The sequence below is a fragment of the Trachurus trachurus genome (genome assembly GCF_905171665.1).
Source record: "Trachurus trachurus genome assembly, chromosome: 19".
Lineage (NCBI taxonomy): Eukaryota > Metazoa > Chordata > Actinopteri > Carangiformes > Carangidae > Trachurus > Trachurus trachurus.
In genome coordinates this window covers 16,983,535-17,003,579 of record NC_139913.1, presented here as the reverse complement: position 1 = coordinate 17,003,579, position 20,045 = coordinate 16,983,535, and the positions used below count along the sequence as shown (strand labels likewise).

The window sequence follows — 20,045 nt, the reverse complement described above, 5'->3', positions numbered from 1 at the left end:
ACAAAACTGACATACAGCTGACACTCGTGCAATGTTTGTGGAACAGCTGACTTGCCATTTGCTGCCAAGTGGCTTCGACAACAGTCAACAGCCATCAAGAGGGTGATCACATGGAACGGATCACTTCCTAAGATTGTTCCACAAATGCTTCCTGTACTCGAGAGAAGAAGCTGACCTAGTTTACTAGTCAATGGTGGATGGAGGAAGGTAAACAAAGCAATTTTCTGCATCAAGTTCTTAATTTCCTCTTTGGGTTTCCTCTGCAATTTCAAGTTTCCAATTCCCCCTGTTTGATCTATGATTTGATAGGATGTATTGATGCATCTTCACTGTCAGCTCTTGACACTGCAGAACATACAGTAACTCCTCATGACTGCAGGTGTCTATGATGGATACCCTCCTCCTCCGAAGACAGGAAGTCAGCTTTGATTTTCTTTGTGTTCCTTTTAGGAGATTTTCTATGAATTCATCCTTTTCAAAACATACACTATTATTGCTATTATAATTATTAAATATATTTAAAGTTTCAAATGATAAAATAAACTTAAAAAAAATAGCATATATGCTTTTGCGGAATGGAAAGTTGTTTCTTTCTAAGCATATACAGTACAGTACATGATCCATTATATGATGATTAGAGCTGTTCTCAGACATTACGCCTACTCAGCTGTAATAGCTTCTCACTTGGTGAAATTGTTAATGACACTCTTGATTTGGCTTTTATGAACATGTCTTAGTCTAACTCTGACAGAAGAATTGAAAATTTCAACTCTAAGAACCATGGTGGGTCCCATTAGAAAAGAGAATGCAACAAGTGACAGTATAGTAATTAAGAAAGAGTGACAGTGATGATAATAAAAAAGGCTGATGTTATATCATAAGGGTGGAGAAATGTCCAAACTTTGGTAAAAAAAAAAAAAAAAAAATCTTTATGTGACTTCTTGCAGTGAGTCTAAATGAAAGTATCAAGAAGAAGACTAAAGAAAATGAGATGCACCTTTATTTGAACACCAAAACACATAGAGGATCATTTCGAGTACCTTGGTCCTCTCATTCTTCTCTGTTTGTGTATTTAATTGGGTGGAACAAAACACAGCATAAAAAAACATCCCATGGACAGAGTTTGAATTTGCACATCACACTAGGCACGAGAACAAAGCACTCAGCTCGATAAGTACATCTTCTATTACACATAATCAGGATCTGCTGCATTCTTCCTGCCAAGCACATTCACAGCAGAAGAAAAAAAAAATCAAAAGTGGCTGCACAGAAATAGCTGATATTCATTCTCATTCAGCCACGGTGTGCTTACAGTACTCCTCAAGTGACATGAAGCAGAACGATACACATCCTGACCTCAGGCTGAAGCTTAGCAGCCCTTAGCTGAAACAGACAGATGCTGTGGATTGAACTGTGTGTTACCGTTTCTCTCAATTTGTATTTTAAATTCACTAAAGACATGCTAAAACTGACAACAACGGATACTATGGTGTTGTAGAGGTACTCAGTAAGTCAAGTCTTTTTTAAATTCTATAACTTGGTTTGTATTTGATACAATTAGCTTATATAAACAAGTTAAAAATAGAAAATATGAGGAAGAAAAAGACACAGATCAACACTGCTACTTATACAGGTATAGTGAAGAGTGTGTGTTCTAACAGATGTGAGTGCTTGGTGGTTTTTGATATACTGTTTAGGTACCATTTTTCTCATTTTAACAAGTGAACTATTTAAGATATAACAAAAAAAAAAAAAATAAAATACATTGTGCTCATCTGGCTGTGAACATAGAGCAAGTAAAAACAACATTTAATATCTAATAATATAAAATCATCTCTGTTTCAGTATTAGTCAATACTTAAATCAGAAAACTAGTATTATGTTCATTTTCTTTTTCATTAAACATCGTCTTTGCACCTATTAATATGTCTTTAATATTGAATACATATTTTTCAGTTACTCTCATTCTAATATATTCTACAAGAATGATGGTTTTGGCAACATGCATATGTATGTGTGGAATTCTCAACTTTTTTTTCCATCACTATCCCATTAATAAAGATGCATAGATTATTGTGAAACAGAGGAAACTGTTTTTTTCCCCCTTAAAAACAAAAAAGCACCAGTACCCATATGAACTCTTCAAAACCTTTAGAGGTATTTCTGTATGTGTATATTTGCATTTCCGTCGTTGACAGTGTTGTGGTACACTCCCAAAAAACCAAACACGTAAAAATAACAAGACAACACAGTTACAGTGTTTGTTTGTAAGTACTGGTCACTTTCCTATGTGTATGTATTGCACATGCGTGCTGATGATGCCCACAGCTAGTGAAGACTATTTTTCTTTAATACTGTACATCTCAGTGTGTAGTGGTGAGGCTGGTTGTCGTGAGTCACCTGTGGTCCACCGACTCATGGATGCAAGATAGTGCTGAGAACTAAAGACCTCAGATAAAACTGATATTTGAACGGAAACATTTGCATTAAGAGCCAAGATAAAACACGAAGGACACAGATGTGGTACCAGTGGGCAAGTTCACTCTGCTCCTTGGACTTGGAGTCATCTTCCTTTGTTTTCATGTCACAGTTTTGTGATTCAAAGAGGTGGAAATGTGTTTACCATGACTTCATACTCAGTCTCATAGCTCCCCCTTGTGGTCAAATGAGTTGATGTCATCTCTCGACACACTAACTGTGAGTATTTTGCTTTGTGTAAAACATCAAACCTTTTGAGTACCTTTCTTTTTCACGTAACAAGTTTGGCAATACAGTTAACCCCCTGGAAGCCTCCATAGTCGCCCCGAGTAACTTGGCCCCCTTTTGCGTGGACGAGTTCCTCACTTCCTCTTGCTGTCCAGGACGGCCCGCCAGTCGTCCGACCAGGACAGGAGTCGTCTCTGGGAGGGCTTGATGGCGAGGTGCTTGTTATGGCAGGCGGTGAACAGGATGTGCTCCCACGTCGGTTCGAGCTCCACACCTGATCAGGACACACGTTATGTAACAACAACCACACGTATTAAACAGTGTTTGGCGCTGCTGCTCTGGACAGCCCAGCAATTACTGACACCACACACACATTACTCGATGTCCTTTCATCATATTCTTCAGTAATGTTCTCATCCCGATCATCCCCATTGTAATCCATAGAGTTTTGTTCTTGTATGTGTCTATGGTTTAAAGACAGGAAGTGTTAGGAGGTAATGCTACGCTGATTGTTAAGCCTTTTAGACAAATTTCCATTTTGTGACATTAAGTTTGTACGAATCATATTTGACGGTGGAGCAGCAATATGTAAATGAGAACAGCATCAACACCCACGTAACATTATACAAACAGGATTATGAAGTCCTTGTCCTTTAAGATTATTCTTCGCTTTTCATTTCTATCTGCATGCTGTTCTTTTTTATGCTATTCTTAGAAATGTATTTACATTTTGATCATGTTATGTCACTTCCTTTTTGTCACAGAGTCAGGTTTAGTAAACCCCAGGCACAGCGGTTGTCCAGCCATAAACAGGCCTACTGAGGCTTGGATTGCTCCACATGTTAAAGCTGTGTGCTGGGCGCTATAATAATAGTTTGGTAAGAGGGCTGGTGTCTTTTTTTTTTTTCCCTTTACAAACCACTACACACATGAAAAATAGTTGATTACAAGGTGTTTATCTGCTCTAACATAGGCTGCAAATGTTAGCATGTCTGGCGAACTAATTCACCAAAAACAATCCAAGGCTGATGAGCATGAGGGTTAATGTGGGTTAAAATTACCATCGCTCCATTATACATAAGCTTTGCCGTCTTTTCTTTTCCATATCTGGGCAAATTATGTGACAAAATACCCCAGCCAACATTTTCAAAAATAGTGCACAACAGTTTCCGATTTTACATTACAGCCCTTAAAGGGAACATAACATGGAAATATCACTTTTTGAAGGCTCGTTAACATATATTTGGGTGTTTGTCTTGCCTTCCAGCCCCCAGAATGTGAGAACTGACACAAATGTGCAGGCTCCCTAAGTTGAAATCCATGTGGTTTTATGAGCTGTTCCCTCAGTTGTCTGCCATTGATGTAACTAGGATTTGATTTTGCATAATACCACCTCTACCTGGGACCGGTAGAAGGGGTGGGGCAAGCAGTGGTTCATTTGCATTTAAAGGGACAGGCACTTCTGAAACCAGCCGTTCTGAACAGGGCTGTTTTGAGAGTATGAAAAGAGCTTTGATCCTTGGGGTATTTTGACCAAAGCATGTCACAGACATGTCTTTAAGACACCTGGGAACTATTTTAATTTGTGGAAAGGGGGCATAATATGTCTCCTTTAAATTAGGATTAACTGATTCTAAACTGGCCCTGTGATAGACTGGCAATCTGTATAGACGGATGGATGGACAGTTCCCTTGTGACTTACTTTTTGCCTGAGAGATGTACTTTAGCATTAGTCTTTTAGTACGATATCATGTCTTTCACAGGATTGGAAACATTAAAACAACAGCCAGAGTTTTCAACTAACTAAAGGAGCTGAGCTTAACTCAATTAACTAATGAGGGAAAGTTGATCCAATCTGCCCAGAAAAATGTATGTTTGCTGGCTATAAATAAGAGGCTTGTTTGTCAACCTGTTTCTGAAGCTAAGAATTTTAAGTTGTGAGTCTGCAAACCTCTCTGCTGTGAAGGAGACGACAGATAAAGCAATGGGAGTATTTGTATTTTCAATCAATATCAATCAATTTGTCGCATGAATCACTGATTCTGTTTACATGTTAGTTAGTAAGCATTGTCTTTCATGTGACAACATTAACAATGCACGTTCATATCCACACACATTAACATGTTTACGGTCCTCACCTAGAATGTCAGGCTTGTCGTCTATGAGGAGGTCACCGGAGACCACTGTCTTGTCCCTGGTCAGGATGACCTGCTCCAAAAAGTCATGACCCAAATGCTTCTCCACCCAGGCATACTGGACACACACACAAAGCAGATGAGACTTCATTAGAAAAAGGAGACACACTTATCATTTTTCAAGAGAACTGGCAGAAGGCCTACCTTCTCATAGGGGCAGTGTTTGTAGTGCTTTATAGGGCTGGTACAAATAAAGACATCTGTGCTGCAAACAGAAAGAGAAACAACACGACTAGAGGAAACTTTGCAAACATAAAAACATGTTTATATTCCAGCTGCTGATACCTGACGGCCACACTCTCTGTTTATGTGTACGGATGAATATCTTATCGCAAAGGCACGTGAAAAATACGAGATTACACCATATGGTAGAATTCCCTGATGAGAAAAACAAGTTCATTCAGCCACCGTGACTAAAGACAGCCATTTCCAAGAGGAGAGGAAATGTAAACATAATGGTTTCATGGCCACACGATGCCTATTTTTAGATGTTATTCTTATGGGTCGTGCATTTGCAAAGATTCCATTCCAGCCTTCCTCATGTCGACTGAGACTACATGTGAATCATCAAATAAGTTGAATGAAGCTTCAAATATCCAGGGTTTTACCAATTTCAGATGAAGGTGCTCCTAAGACAGTGACAATACACTGGGACATAAACTCTCCATCACTGAGTCACTATCAGTGAGTCACTGTTGGTCATTATTATTAACACAGGAAATCCATATTGATACATTGATACAGAGCAGTGTTACATCATGTGCAGATAAAAACAAATATGATGACATCTTTAGACAGGAAACACACCATTCAATATTAACTGGGCACAGCACTGGCCTGCCTTTATTAAATACTTTATAAAAGCCCAGAGAAAAAGTAGTTATATGTTTTTATCTAACATTTTATGTAACATTTTCCTGACAGATGGATGTCAGGGATTTTGATTTTTCATCTTTTCTTGAGTTTCTTGAGATTGCAGCATTATATGTTGCTTTTTGAGATCTTTTTCACTTTTTCTTGATTCAACTGTTCTGGTCAGTGATCAGGCCTGGATGTGGATAGTGAAATTGAACTCAGCTTTCCAAGAAAGTTGGCCTAGTTAGTTCATGATTTAACAAGGGCCAGGTAGGTTTGGATAGCTTTTTTCTTAATAATAAATGAAATCATTAATTCAAAAACAGCATTATATATTATTTACTTGGGTTATCTTGTATATTTGTTTGATTATCTTAAGTATACAAATGACAGATATGCAAAAAAAGAAAAAAGAAAGAAATCAGGAAGGGAGCAAATACTTTTTCACAGCACTGTATATAGATAATATGCATATGCATCTACTAACAACCAAGGATGTGTAGGCAACCAAAGAAAGGTTATAAAACATGATACCACACTATCGTGTTTGCTTGCGGGCATTTCCACAGTCTGGTTAAGACAGGCAGATGACATTGAAGCTGCAAAACTTGTTTTACTTGTGTGAAATGCATGAAACTGAACTGTGGGACAAGCACATAAAGAAAGTTATAGAGATGTGCAGGGCAAAGACATGATCATGTGAGAACATGTCAACCCAATAATGAGTAAAAATGTAATAAGGGAATTGAATAAATTGAATTTCTTTAATCAAATCACATTGTGACTCATAAAATAAATGTCACATACATTTCCACCATGAGGTCCAAACATTTGACCCTATAGTGACACTGGACTTTAACCATGCAATCAAGAACCAGTGAATGAATCAGCATTGAAATTTGATGGCTTATTTCAATGATGTAATCATTAATTATACAGTTAAATGACAACTCCCCTTTAATTACATGTGGTGTCAGGTGTTGCAGAGTTTCAGCTTCAGTCTTTGCAATACGCTTTGCAAACCACCAGATGTCACTGTGCTGCTTTGATTGAATTTGAATATTTAGAAAGAAGATGCCAAAGCTTCACAAAGTGTCATCTGCCCCTCTTTACTTGATGTGTGCTTAACAACATTGTGTACGATATGTGCTTAACAATTGTGTAAAATGCTTGTATCTTCCACACATACTTATCCATCTTGGCCATCTCCTTGACTGCCTCCACTCCTCCTGGCAGCGGCTCTAGCTCCGTGAAGAAGTCTTTGGACTCCCAGATACTGATGGCTTTTTCCTGCAGTCAAAACACACACACACACACACACACACACACACACACACACACACACACACACACACACACACACACACACACACACACACACACACACACATGCATACAGCTTATCACTTATCAGTAAACACTGCTCTTTGCTTTATGTTCGCATCCACGTGAGTGTCCATGTGCCCTGATAGAGGAATGTGAAAAAACTCCATTATTCAAGGTCAGTTTGTCAGAAACCTTCACAGTATCTGACCTATGACATAGACCTTGCACCTTTGGCCTTATTTACAATCTCTATGTCATGGCGATATGGCAAAACACATGATGACAATTTTCCTACTGATCTGCCCTTGACAGAAGCAGGATCCCATAATACACATCGGTCCTTTTATAAATGCAGATTGATTTTCAGGCTTTCTGTTTCCTGGTCCACTGAATGAAAATTTAAAACAACTGCAATATCAAAAGGAGTACCATGGTGAAAATGCAATCATGGAGCATCTAGGGGCTTATACACACATAGTTCTGCATATTTCAGTAAATCACAAACAAATCAAAGTTTACAGCCACTAACATACAAGCCCATTGGACATTGTTTCTGTCTTATGGAAAAAGACTGATTCACGTTGGTAATTATGACACTTCAATTTTAAAACCCTATGGAGTAGTAGGGATTCTGTTGTTAATCTTATCCTGGTTAAATTTAACTATGTGCCATGGTCCCCTGAATGCACGCACACACACACACACACTATGCAGTATGCATGTCACTTACACACAGGTCACTCCTCAGCTGTCCATACTGCGTTGACACCCAAAACCCCCTCCTGTCATCCAGAGTGATGTAGGGGTCGTCCGGATACCTGGCCCGGTACTTCTTCAGGAAACCCCCCTCAAAGTCCGCCAGGACCCCGTCCATGTCAACCAGAACCCGCAGCCTGTTACCCGTGGGAGAGGAGGAGGACGACATGTTGACGCAAATCCTCTTAAACGGATCACGGAGCAGAGTTGTTCCTCTTCCGAAGAGGCGTGTAGCGCCGCGCAGGATCATTGTTGACTGTTGACTGAGCGGCTGCAGCAGCACTGGGGACTATCTACCATAAAACCCGAGTGGAAACTGAGGATAAAGTTTTCCCAAACACTGCGGGCTGACAAACTGTGTAGTTGTCAGCACTTAATACTAGTTGTGTCGTCTTTTTTTCTTTTTAAATCAAGTTTTGTTGAACTGCCAGTGGCTTAACTTTGTTGGGCGTATCTCTGCCACTCACTCAGTCGCTGCTAACGGTCGGTGTGGCTATCTTTAGCTGACAGGCTAGCAGCATAGCAGCGGGCAGGTCAAATGTAACATGCCTCTACAGGGAACTGGGAGCTGTTTACATCGGCTGTCAGTGTGTGTCAACTGCCCGGCAGCCACCCCGCAGCCTCTCCCCCGAGCCCACGGCATCCCTGTGTGTCCAAAGACTGCCTGCGGGGGGGCAAACGAAACTGAAACCAGACGTGGACAAACTGGTACCACTGCACCAAGGTGAGGAGAGCTCCGCAGTGAGAACAAACTGTACGACAATCCTGCTCCAGGCAAAGATAGGTTTCCTTGAGGAGATGTCTCACTCGTCTCCAAACACTCACAGTTTGCACTTCCACTATGCTACAGATTTATTAACGTGTGGTGTGTAAATGCGTTTTTGTATTATGAAACAATTTCCAAATATTATAAATACACAATTAACTGTTTAATATTGCTACAGACATTTGTTTAAATAAATGACTCATGTCCCCAAGATTCAACACTGGACATCCTACAGTGACGTTTTTGGAATCCACTGACTGCATGAAAAGTATCTGAAAATGTGTCAAAAAATAAATATTGTATCTGTATTTGTGTTTGAGTCTGTCATTTTTGGTCAACAACTACTTGATGAGCGATTAAAGAAATAGGCCTAGATGGGTGTATGAAATGTATCATGTTCATCAGTTCTCAACATAACAGTTAAATAGCTTGTGTATTTACTTCTACAAAAAAGGAAAAATAAACAACTGATTACAGTTGCAGATAAGGTAATTACGTAGCCTATTGCCGTATTTTTTCTTAAAAGATGTTCTGAAATCTTTGATGTCCAGTTTACGTTCAGTGGATGCTTAAATATCAGTTCGGTAGGAGCTCTTACATCTTATACCATCTTTGTTCAAAACCCCGGTAATTATACGTCAGTTCCTGTATTTCCTCTGTTTTTAAAGGACGAACTGTCCGTACACCCTGAAATAGACTATATTAGTTCCTTAACACATAAAACGTGCACAATAATTTGCATCTCCTTTAAAAAAAATACATTTAGGCAAATTATGGAAATTGTGTAACAAATACTATTGTCAAAATATGTACCTGCCACTTTAAGAATCCAATGGTCGGTTCGTAAATCTCGTTGCAGTCTGTTCTGCTCATCTGATCTCGCGATAGCTTCACCTCAGTGGCGGCTGTGTGGCCCCCTGTCTCAGTCCGGACGGAGTTGTTTCTGACGTTTGAATGAAAAACAGTGCAAATTACCTCCACTTTGGACCCAGGAAATAATGGCTTCAGCCTTGGAGCAGTTTGTGAACAATGTGCGGCAGCTCTCCGCTCAAGGTAGGGTTGCTAAACTCATTCGAGTGGGAAGTATTAGCTGGTTAGCTAGCATATGCTATCCAATGCCTTGCCGATAGCTAGGCAGCCAAACTGGTCAGAGCCCTCTTTTTGCTTTATCATGTAAACACAACGTAAAAATGACTTTATCTGACTGCGAGAGTTCTGTAAAGTATCATCAGATGATGCGTTATGACACGGTGGCGCTACAAATAACCGCGAACTGGTCAGCTTATCAACCAAAATGTCAAAATCATACTTTTTGTTTTTGATCTAGAAAATAATTTCTGGGGACTGCCTACCGGTAGTCCCGCCCTGGCCCCACATGATTGGCTCCCGAACTGAATAAGCTAATACTATTGGTTCTAAGTCATCTGTCAATCTTCCTTGCATTACCTCTGTTGCAAGGCCTATACAGGACACTTGACCGGCCGATTAATATTGAAATACTCGGTCATAGAGCGAATGTTATAAACAAATTTTCTAAGTCAGTTTGTTCTGTGGATTCGTGAAGAATATGCCCCCAGCAACCGTTGGTAATTTGATAGTTAATTTGCCATTTATTTTTTACCACTCTTACAATGAAGAAATCGCCTCAACATACTTGAAAGAATGTGTTGCCCTTTACCCTTTTGTGGATTTTATTAATTTAACCTCATTATTTACAATGGCAGTGATAGGGGTGTCTTATAATAACGGTTGCAATTCCATATTTGTGCATGTGTCTTTTAGATGCCACAACATGGTATAATCCAGTGCTGTATAAACTTGATAACATGTACATATAAATGAAGAAATAGCTAGCCTGTCAAAAAAAATCAGTGATTCCAAAAAATGTTAACTGGATCTTGGGCTGTGACCCAGATCTTTCATGTTTCGAGATATGTGTCTTTCCAGTGATCTAAACCGTTTGCATGAAGGTTCAAAAAGGTTAAAGTACTCAAATTTTTGGTGCCCTCTGCTTTGCCCTATTCTAACCTCCAGGCCAGATGACTCAGCTATGCGAGTTGATCAACAAGAGTGGGGAGCTGCTGGCCAAAAATCTGTCCCACCTGGACACGGTGCTGGGGGCCTTGGATATCCAAGAGCACTCCCTCGGTGTGCTGGCTGTGCTGTAAGTAGCTTCCTACTTCACTAACTTTTTCCAGGGTTGCCACTTGGGAAACAAGATTGTGCTGTTGTTGTGTCTAGTCAAGGTCGATTTGTACTTTTTTTTATGAATGGAATGTAGGTAGTGGAGCTCGGCAGACAGAAAAAACTTGGCTGTTTACTTGTTAGAACAGTTTCCAGTATACTACACTGGGTGTCATTTACTTTGTCTCAATAACACTATGCATTTTATTATAGGCTACCTGTTGCATGTAACACAAGAAATTTAATCTACCATCCAGCAGCCAACGGCTACCTGTTGCATGTATGTCTAAGAACAAAGGCATGAAACAGCCGACTGCTGTAGGAGTGAGAACTATTATATCGCGGTATTACAAAGTTAAGAAGTGCCTGTGTTGGATTGAACATTAAGGTTATGAAACTTACTAAAACTTAAAAGGTAAAGGTAGAGAATCAGATAAAGAAATCGTTTTATCATTGCTTCTCTATGATCACACTGAATATTTTCAGTTCACACATGCATCCCAAAGGTCAAACCTCATTACTTCACATTTCTGACCAGTATTGTTCCATGCACTATTTCACATGGGAAAACTGAGGATGTGGAAATGATCTAAAAATAAACCAACTAATTATGTGTTCTTTCATTTCCATTCTACACGCCATCTTGTTGTGTGGAATGGTTTTCACTGACCTTCTTTGTTTTGTTTGTTCCAGATTTGTGAAGTTCTCCATGCCAAACATCCCTGACTTTGAGACGCTCTTCTCCCAAGTCCAGCTCTTCATCAGTACTTGCAATGGGGAGCACATTAGATATGCAACAGACACTTGTAAGCCCTGACTAACTAAAACTCTCACTCCTCAATGTTTAGGAAGCATATTTGTCTCACGATGGTTGTTTGCATGTTGTATAGGTTCAAGATTGAACCAGATGAACTTCCAGCACTGTTGGAGTCTTGTTGATTGTGTTGAGAGCATGCACTCCACTAAAAATATGCACTGTTGGCAGCTCAACACTGCAACGTTATAAATTAGGCCCACTTCTTCACAAGTGATTTAATTAGTTGTGGCGATACATCATGTACAGACTGTGTCTCCGCTTTCAGATACTGTAAATGTTTTTCAGAATCAACCTAAAGATAAGAACACAATTTATTCTCTCACAATGTTATGCCGTCTCTAATGTGAATTTCAAAAGTGTATTTGTGTTTTATTAGTGCAGTGTGGTGCTCAATAGTGTCTGCTTTTGTTAACCACATCCTAATTCATTATAAATGATGTAGCAACTGTCCTTAGTTAAATAATGGAACATGTTGCTGTTGTATACGATCTGCATCGCATGTGAACTCATTTATGTTTACAAAGATTGCATTTAAGTATAAATACACTATGTCCTGCACTCTTGGGAGCAGTGCATGATCATGTTTGAACACTCTCCTCTCTCCCTGTCCTTCCATCGTAGTTGCTGGTCTCTGCCACCAGTTGACAAATGCGCTTGTAGAGCGGAAACAGGTAAGACTAATAGTTAATTCTGTCTAAGTTAGGAGTGAAATGTCTTAGCTATCATAAGAAACATTTAATATAAGATGTCTTTTTATACTGCAAATTAGTCAATACCCATTGCAGGTGCTTGATAATCAGTTTGGAGTGATTTTCTATCTTTTAAAAAAAAAAAATTCTATTCAGTGGTATATTGGTGCATAGAGCAGGTGCCTATGCAGTATCTTTTTCCTCAAATAATGTATTTTCCTCAGTGGCACCTCTTTATAAACAATATAAATGCAACTTCTCATGCTTGTCCAAAACAGTTTGTTTTCATTCATGACTCAGCAGCCTCTCAGTGGTGCTGTGGTTACTAATGAAGACTGAATTGTTTGAATATCAGCAGGAAAGACAAAATGCAAATGAGGGTAATTTATTTATTTTAGACAAGTGTCCATTGCTGTGGTTGAATCATACAGCTCCAGCTTCCATCATAGCATGTCTGCACAGTTGAACATGGTGTCAGTCGTGTGTTTTGGTGATGTAGAGGCCACCAACTACAAAAACTAGCCAACCAGCCATGAACTTTTTATTCCACCAACAGTCGATCTCTACAATTTCCACATAATCCTTATTTCTTTTACAGAATTTATATGTGCCTGTGTTGACTTATCCTCACATTGCACTTTATTAAGAGTACATGTTAACTGCTTATCTATGCAGTTATCCTGTCAGCTAATCATGTAACATCAGCGCAGTGCAAAACATCATGTAGATGCAGGTCAGCAGCTTCAGTTAACGACCAAACCCGACACTGCAACGGTGAGAAATTGTGTTTCAGTGACTTTGCCTGTGGAATGATTGTTGGTGCCAGATGGTCTGGTTTCAGTATTTCTGAAACGGCTTAGCCCCTGGGATTTTCACACACAACAGTCTCGAGAGTTTAATCAGAACGGTGCGAAGGCATGAATAGCAGCACTGTAGATGGAGAGCTTGCGAAAGATCAGTGGAGGCTAGACAGACTGATTGGAGCTGACAGATCATACAGATAGCCGCTCGTTGAATAACCGTGGTGAGCAGCAAAGCATCCGAGTAAACAACACATCCAGCCTTGAAGTGGATGGACTACAACAGCAAAACATGTCAAGTTTCACTCCTGTCGGCCAAGAACAGAAATATGAAGCAGGAACTGCAAAAGACTTGCCAAACAAGATGGTTAAGGACTGAACAAATGTGGCCCAGTCTGGTGGATTTGGGCTTTTGCTGAGCGTGCTGATAGGAGGCTCAGAATTTGTTATAAACAACATAAACCCATGGATCCTACCTGTGGGGAGTCCAGGGTTGTGGTTGTAGTGGTCTGATGGTGTGGGAAGTATTTCATTTCCGCACCTTCGTCCCTCTAATACCAACCAATTAAAGGGATAGTTCAACATTTTGGCAAATTCGCCTATTGCCATAATCCTTATAATCATAGGAGTAGGTTCATTACCTTTGATTATCGGTGCATGTTGTTTTGAGATCAGCGGGGTAGAGACGTGAACTGCTCAACAAACACAATGGAGGTGAATGGTACAGGTCTCCTGTCCCTCAAAACTCATCAAATACACAATCCAACAACTCCAAAACGCTCTCATGGACAAGTTGTGACCTGCATGATAATTAAAGGTAATGAACATACCAGTTTGCCAAAATGTTGAACTATCCCTTTAATGCTACAGTTTAATATTATGTGACATATTGTTGCTGACCACGTGCATCACCTTATGGCCCCAATTTGCCATTTCTAAGGCCGTGGCCTGTTTGTGCAACAAGTCATGCAAAAGCTCTCTCAAACTGGTTTCATATGACAGTGAGTTGAGTGTACTCACACGGCCTCTCCTCCCACCTTTGGGATGCGGTAGAACAGGAGATTGGCAGCGTGAATGTGCAGCTGACAGATGTGCAGAAACGAGGTGACACAATCATGTCAACCCGGAGCAGAATCTCTCAAATGAAAGTTACCGATGTCTTGTGGAATCCGTACCACAAGAATCGAAGCTGTCGGGTGGCGTTCCTAATAAGACGCCAAGTGAGCGTATACGTACTCGCACACACCTTCAAATTCTCAACAGCTCTTAACAAACACATGCTCAGCGGTACGATCACATGACCCCTGGGCTGTGTTGTCACATAGAGAAAACAAAGGCACACCACTTCCTTCCACCTTAATACACGTGTTCCTGTTCATGCTCTATTTAACATTGTTGTGTGTTGTTTTTGTGTTACTGTGAGGTGTCCTTTCCAACTCGCCCATTAGTATATGCGGTGTTTCAAAGGGCACTGCTTGACAGTGTAGCCTGAATGATTGAAATGTTTCTAATGAAATGTTCCACGCATCTTATTGGGAAAGTGATTTACCCCTTTGGGATAGAGGAGAGATGACATTTAAATCCTTTTTTAAACACTGTCAGGTCCCAGTGAGTCATCCCCAAAGCCACTAAAGCACCCAGGAGTACTGTGCTTTTTCTTTTTCTTTCTTCATCTAAATATTTAAATGCATTTTAAAGTGCGGTGCAGGCCTAAACCATTTTCAGTGGGCTGGGATGTCTCAGGCAGGCTGCAGCTGGATAACCCATTTCTTTCTTCTCTTACAGCCATTGAGGGGTGTCGTTGTCCTAAAACAGGCAATAGACAAAATGCAGATGAACACAAACCAACTTACCTCAGTTCATGCAGACCTGTGTCAGGTGAGTCAGTGCCATGTCTGTAAACCTAAAATGTTTTTAGCACAGTTAATTCAACTAACGAGTATAATGTTAAAGGGATACTTCACCCAAAATTGATAATTCACCAATTGTCTACTCACCGTCATGCCAAGGAAGGGTTAGGAGACCTTTCATGATCATCAAAACGCTTTTGGAGTTCCAGGGGGGGTCCGGCTGGCAATGGATTTTCATATAATGGTGGCGGATAGAGCTCACTTTTGAATCGTCCAAAAGACACACATCCAAACATCCAAATACCTCCATATTGCAGTACGGACGAGCAGTATGGAGGTATTTGGATGTTTCATAGTGTGTGTTTTGGACGATTCAAAAGTGAACTCTATCCGCCCCCATAATATGAAAATCCATTGCCAGCCGGACCCCCCCTGGAACTCCAAAAGCGTCTTGATGACCACGAAAGTTCTCCAAACCCTTCCTTGGCATGACGGTGAGTAGAAAATTGGTGAATTATCGATTTTGGGTGAAGTATCCCTTTAGGTTGGGTTATACCTATTATCAAGTTTGCCTTTGTTTTTGATGGATTCTACCTCCTAGGTCTGTACTTGTTGAATATGCAATTCATAGGCCGTGTTACATTATTCAAAGACAAGCTTAGGAAGTCTTCTTCCTTCACTGTTTAACTATGTCCAGTGTAACGCATCAGTCACCCTCAACTCATAACTGTCTCTCTGCAGCTGTGCTTGTTAGCAAAGTGCTTCAAGCCCGCCCTGCCCTTCTTGGAGCTGGACATGATGGACATCTGTAAGGAGAATGGAGCCTATGACGCAAAGCACTTTTTATGTTACTACTACTATGGTGGCATGATCTACACGGGCCTCAAAAACTTCGAAAGAGCACTGTATTTTTATGAACAGGTACTTTCTTTCATTTTTATCTATGCAGTAACACATTTTTTTGTGTGGAAAATTGCCAGTAATGTGACCAGTAATAGCGCATTTAACAGTCGGTTCCTCTGTGCCGTTCCTGTAAATGATTAGGTTTCTAACTTTTCTCTGCTAGGCAATAACCACTCCAGCCATGGCAGTGAGCCACATCATGTTGGAAGCCTATAAGAAATACATCCTGGTGTCACTCATTCTCCATGGCAAAGTGCAACAGCTGCCCAAGTACACCTCACAAATAGTAGGGAGGTTCATCAAGGTAAGGGTGCCAGCAAATGTAGCAATAGTATTTGGACTTTGCTCTTTTAAGTATACATAGAGACAATAAGTTACACCCACAGATCATGCCATATTTAAATACTTTTATATAATTATCATTCTTTTGTAGATGGCTGTCATTACTTATTAAAGTGTTTTTTTTACACAGAAGAATCTGTTTAAAGCAGTCACTTCAAGTATGTAGCAGAACAGAAATACATACACCACTGATGTTTAGGACAATACACAGGATTAGTGCTACTTGCTAGAGGCTTAAAATACATGTGCAATATATTTATCTGTGTTTCATATCAAATCAACCACCTTTCATTTTAAGAAATACTTCCTGTTTATGTCGTAATTAGGTAGTTAGTCAATAATGTTCTACGTTTGCTCTCATAGCAAGAGTTATTGTCATAAAATGAAATGCAATTATTACAACAGTAATAGATACTTCAGCGATGTTTGCAATGGCAACACTTTGACAAAGCCACTTAAGATCTATGCCATCAACTTATCTTCTATTTTCATGTTTGTCTTTTCTCTCTCTCTCTCTCTCTCCCCTCCGTCAGCCCCTGAGCAATGCGTACCACGAGTTAGCTCAGGTTTATTCCACCAACAACCCGGCTGAGCTGCGCGGCCTGGTCAACAAACACGGCGAGACCTTCACACGAGACAACAACACAGGCCTGGTCAAACAGTGCCTCTCCTCCCTCTACAAGAAGAACATCCAGAGGCTAACAAAGGTGAGCGTGTGAAAGTTAAAACACAACATATCTTAATGACAAAGTACGGGTGAAAATCTTTCAGTCATCATGGACTGTTCTGTATGTAAGTTCAGTCTTTATATTAGGCTGCACACACACCATGAATTTACTCAGTTAAGCAGAAGAGTGCAGTGAACACACCTGGAAAAGTGTCATGGATGTGTGAAGGCAGATGTAGACTTTTCTTAACCAGTTGTGACTTGTACTGTGCAAAACAGAAAAAGAGTTTCCTGACGTTAGTGAGAATTGAGTTATGTATCCATATTTTTTTTGTCTCCCATAAAATGAGAGTAGACATATTTTAGAGTTGATGTTGATATGTTTATATCACAATATTGATTTGTGATTTTCTGCTCATAAAGGCTTCAATACAGCCGCTGAGTCTGACAAAATATTGATTTCTGTTCCCTCAAAAAAATATTTGAAGGTCTGCTTAAGTTTTATGTTTCATTTAAAACCTTTAGCACGTGTAGTAAGTATGTGATGTTTGTGATTTTGGCAACAAGTGACCAGAGAGTCTCAAGTATTATTAGTCCAGACTTATCGTTGTATACTGCAGGAAAGTACTGCCAGAAACGTTATTGAGAAATGTCAGTCATCATCCCCGCTGTCTTTCATTGATATCTTTTGTACACTGTATGACTTGAACGGGCAATAAAGTCTTAAATTAACTTTGGTCAATAAACAAAGTGAAGAGTCTAGGGGACTTTGATTGACCTGCTGTTACTGTTACTTACTATTCTGTCTGCTTGTCGTTAGTTGGCCTCATGCAAAGATTCAACCAACTGTTTTACTATGGTTCATAGGTCTGTGGATCTGCTATTCTGATTCTGATTAAAGATTTGTAACTCTTGTGTGTTTCCTGCAGACCTTCCTGACACTGTCTCTGCAAGACATGGCGAGTCGAGTGCAGCTGTCGGGCCCCCAGGAGGCAGAGAAATACGTCTTACACATGGTAAGTCGTCCTGGAGCGACGTCAGTGGAAAAAGCCAGGCCCCTTCATCAACATACATGTTGAACTCATATCTACAGTGCCTTTCATTTATTTATTTTATGTTTTTTCCCATCTTACTCCATAGACAGTGAGTCACCTGTGGTTGTTGCTATGACTGCACATGCTTTTGCACTCTTTCATGAGGCCACTAGTATGCTCCTGGACAGTTAATTTGTTACAACATTGAGAAGATATTAACTCTGTTAAAGTACTACTTTTTAAATCACAGTCACAGGTCTTGTTTGTGTTGGATGAACCTTTAACAGGATCCGTTGTGCAATATATAGTACAATATATTATGTCAACTTCACTTGTTGGCATTTCTACCATTGATGATCCATTAATGGCTACAAACCTTTAAGGAAATATCTGAAGATACTTTCTGCCCATATCTTATTCATTTGTTTATTTATTTTCCTCATGTCTGTCTTTGTGCTTTTTGTAGATCGAAGATGGCGAGATCTACGCTAGCATTAACCAAAAGGATGGTATGGTCTGCTTCCATGACAACCCCGAAAAATACAACAACCCAGCAATGCTCCACAAAATTGACCAAGAGGTAAAGATGCCCATCTCTGTTATCAGTATTACCTTGCTTTGCATGAGCTGGTATCATTTTCTTATTCATGAATCACCTGGTATTATTGTCAGTAACTGCTTTCGAAGTGAAACTAAGTCATCGTTCTCTTTCCAGATGTTGAAATGTATAGAGCTGGATGAGAAACTAAAGTCTATGGATCAAGAAATCACAGTAAACCCACAATTTGTGCAGAAGGTGAGACAAAGTTTAACAACATCAATTATTTCTTTTTTAACATTTATGTGTGAGTTTTGGACTTAATGTTTTGTTTGTTAATGTCAGTGCAAGATTTACGTTTTCAGTTATGCCCAATTTTGGTGCTCAGATGTCGTAAAAGTCTTGTCACTGAACAAATAACAACCTTAAACTCGAGTCTTCCGGGACTTTAAAGGTGCTCCTGTAGTTATTGTTTGTTGTACCAGTTATTGCATCTGCTGTCTGAACAGGTAACATTTGACACGTGTAACATTTGACACGCTTCTTTTTTGCAGAGTATGGGATCACAGGAGGACGATGTTGGTAGCAAAACATCAAGTTACTCCTGAGGGGCCTTGGACAGGGAGAGAACGCTGCAGCCGCCCAACACGTTCTTCCCGGGATGAGTTGGATTTTTTAAAAGAGGAAAACAAACAAACATTCTATTGCATAAGGACATTGGTCAAGGAAAATCTTATTGTGTGGAATGATGATAAATTTGGTTATTCTTTCTTCACAGTGTCTTAAGGATAACAAAAGATCCTTACAGAAAAGGAAAAAAAAAAACATTACAATTTTGTCAGTGTTTTATTTATCAATGTTCAGGTTGGAGCGCCACTGCTACATTAACAGAAACCACAATAATAAAAACTGGACTTATTTGTTCCAAACGTATGTGTGAATAATCTCACTGTTTGTTTTGGTTCTGCTGCATGATGGCCGTAACTTGAGGGCATTACATATGAGGTTAAACATCTATGGTTGACGAGGAATAAATATGATATATTCTACATTTGTAAAGACTGATGGTTTCCCTCTCACTCCTTTTGGTTAGAATGTAGATATCATTGATAGCAAATCTGTACACATGTACATGCCCTTAACCAAACACGGCACAGTGGAGGAGTCGTTCACAATCTGGTGCACTGTTTTGTTTTTTTGTTTTTTGTTTTGGTTGTTTTTTTTTCTCTTTTTTTTTGGTTTTGTTTTGTTTTTTAGGTCGGATCCACTAGAGGTCGCTGGAGCACTGTACAGAAAACCGTTTTGACAGCTTGTTACTACAAGAGGTGAAGTTAACATGAAACCAAACTGTCATGTCATTTGGGAGCTTGAGCTTTGCGATTGTGGATCTGTTAATAATAAATTGTTTAAGAATATAGTCCTGGGTTTCATGCCTTTGTGAAAGCATTTCTGTCCATGTGGTTCTGCGTGTGCTTGTGGTGCGTGGATACGAATTTCCATCCACTATATTGTCACATTGTCAGAGATTGATTGACGTTGAAGTTGATGAACGCTTCAACCAATGAACGCCCTTATCCTGGCGGATGTGGCTCGCTAGGGAAATGCTACCAATCACGA

The 20,045-nt window shown here is 39.8% G+C and overlaps 2 protein-coding genes across 2 annotated transcripts; one reads left to right on the top strand and one right to left on the bottom strand.

The window, feature by feature from the left end:
- Positions 1–1,086: 1,086 nt before the first annotated feature.
- Positions 1,087–8,766, bottom strand: nt5m (5',3'-nucleotidase, mitochondrial). Its single transcript, XM_083994361.1, has 5 exons — positions 7,813–8,766; positions 6,946–7,046; positions 5,046–5,106; positions 4,845–4,959; positions 1,087–2,980 (listed from the first exon to the last, which is right to left on the bottom strand). The coding sequence occupies exons 1-5, from the start codon at positions 8,086–8,088 to the stop codon at positions 2,841–2,843; spliced, it is 693 nt and encodes a 230-aa protein (XP_083850487.1). The 5' UTR covers positions 8,089–8,766; the 3' UTR covers positions 1,087–2,840.
- Positions 8,767–9,484: 718 nt separating this feature from the next.
- cops3 (COP9 signalosome subunit 3) lies at positions 9,485–19,808 on the top strand. Its single transcript, XM_083994038.1, has 12 exons — positions 9,485–9,657; positions 10,639–10,768; positions 11,482–11,594; positions 12,227–12,276; positions 14,880–14,972; positions 15,686–15,865; positions 16,011–16,151; positions 16,723–16,896; positions 17,786–17,872; positions 18,357–18,470; positions 18,606–18,686; positions 18,983–19,808. The coding sequence occupies exons 1-12, from the start codon at positions 9,603–9,605 to the stop codon at positions 19,034–19,036; spliced, it is 1,272 nt and encodes a 423-aa protein (XP_083850164.1). The 5' UTR covers positions 9,485–9,602; the 3' UTR covers positions 19,037–19,808.
- Positions 19,809–20,045: the final 237 nt, after the last annotated feature.

Excerpts from the sequence above, each read along its gene's own strand:
- cops3 (XM_083994038.1), top strand. The coding sequence starts at position 9,603 with ATGGCTTCAGCCTTGGAGCAGTTTGTGAACAATGTGCGGCAGCTCTCC. Across the intron at positions 10,769-11,481 it reads CTCGGTGTGCTGGCTGTGCT|ATTTGTGAAGTTCTCCATGC; the intron begins GTAAGTAGCTTC and ends TGTTTGTTCCAG. Across the intron at positions 18,471-18,605 it reads TCCACAAAATTGACCAAGAG|ATGTTGAAATGTATAGAGCT; the intron begins GTAAAGATGCCC and ends TTCTCTTTCCAG.
- nt5m (XM_083994361.1), bottom strand. The coding sequence starts at position 8,088 with ATGATCCTGCGCGGCGCTACACGCCTCTTCGGAAGAGGAACAACTCTG. Across the intron at positions 7,047-7,812 it reads AGCTGAGGAGTGACCTGTGT|GAAAAAGCCATCAGTATCTG; the intron begins GTAAGTGACATG and ends TTTTGACTGCAG. Across the intron at positions 2,981-4,844 it reads CGACAAGCCTGACATTCTAG|GTGTGGAGCTCGAACCGACG; the intron begins GTGAGGACCGTA and ends TGTCCTGATCAG.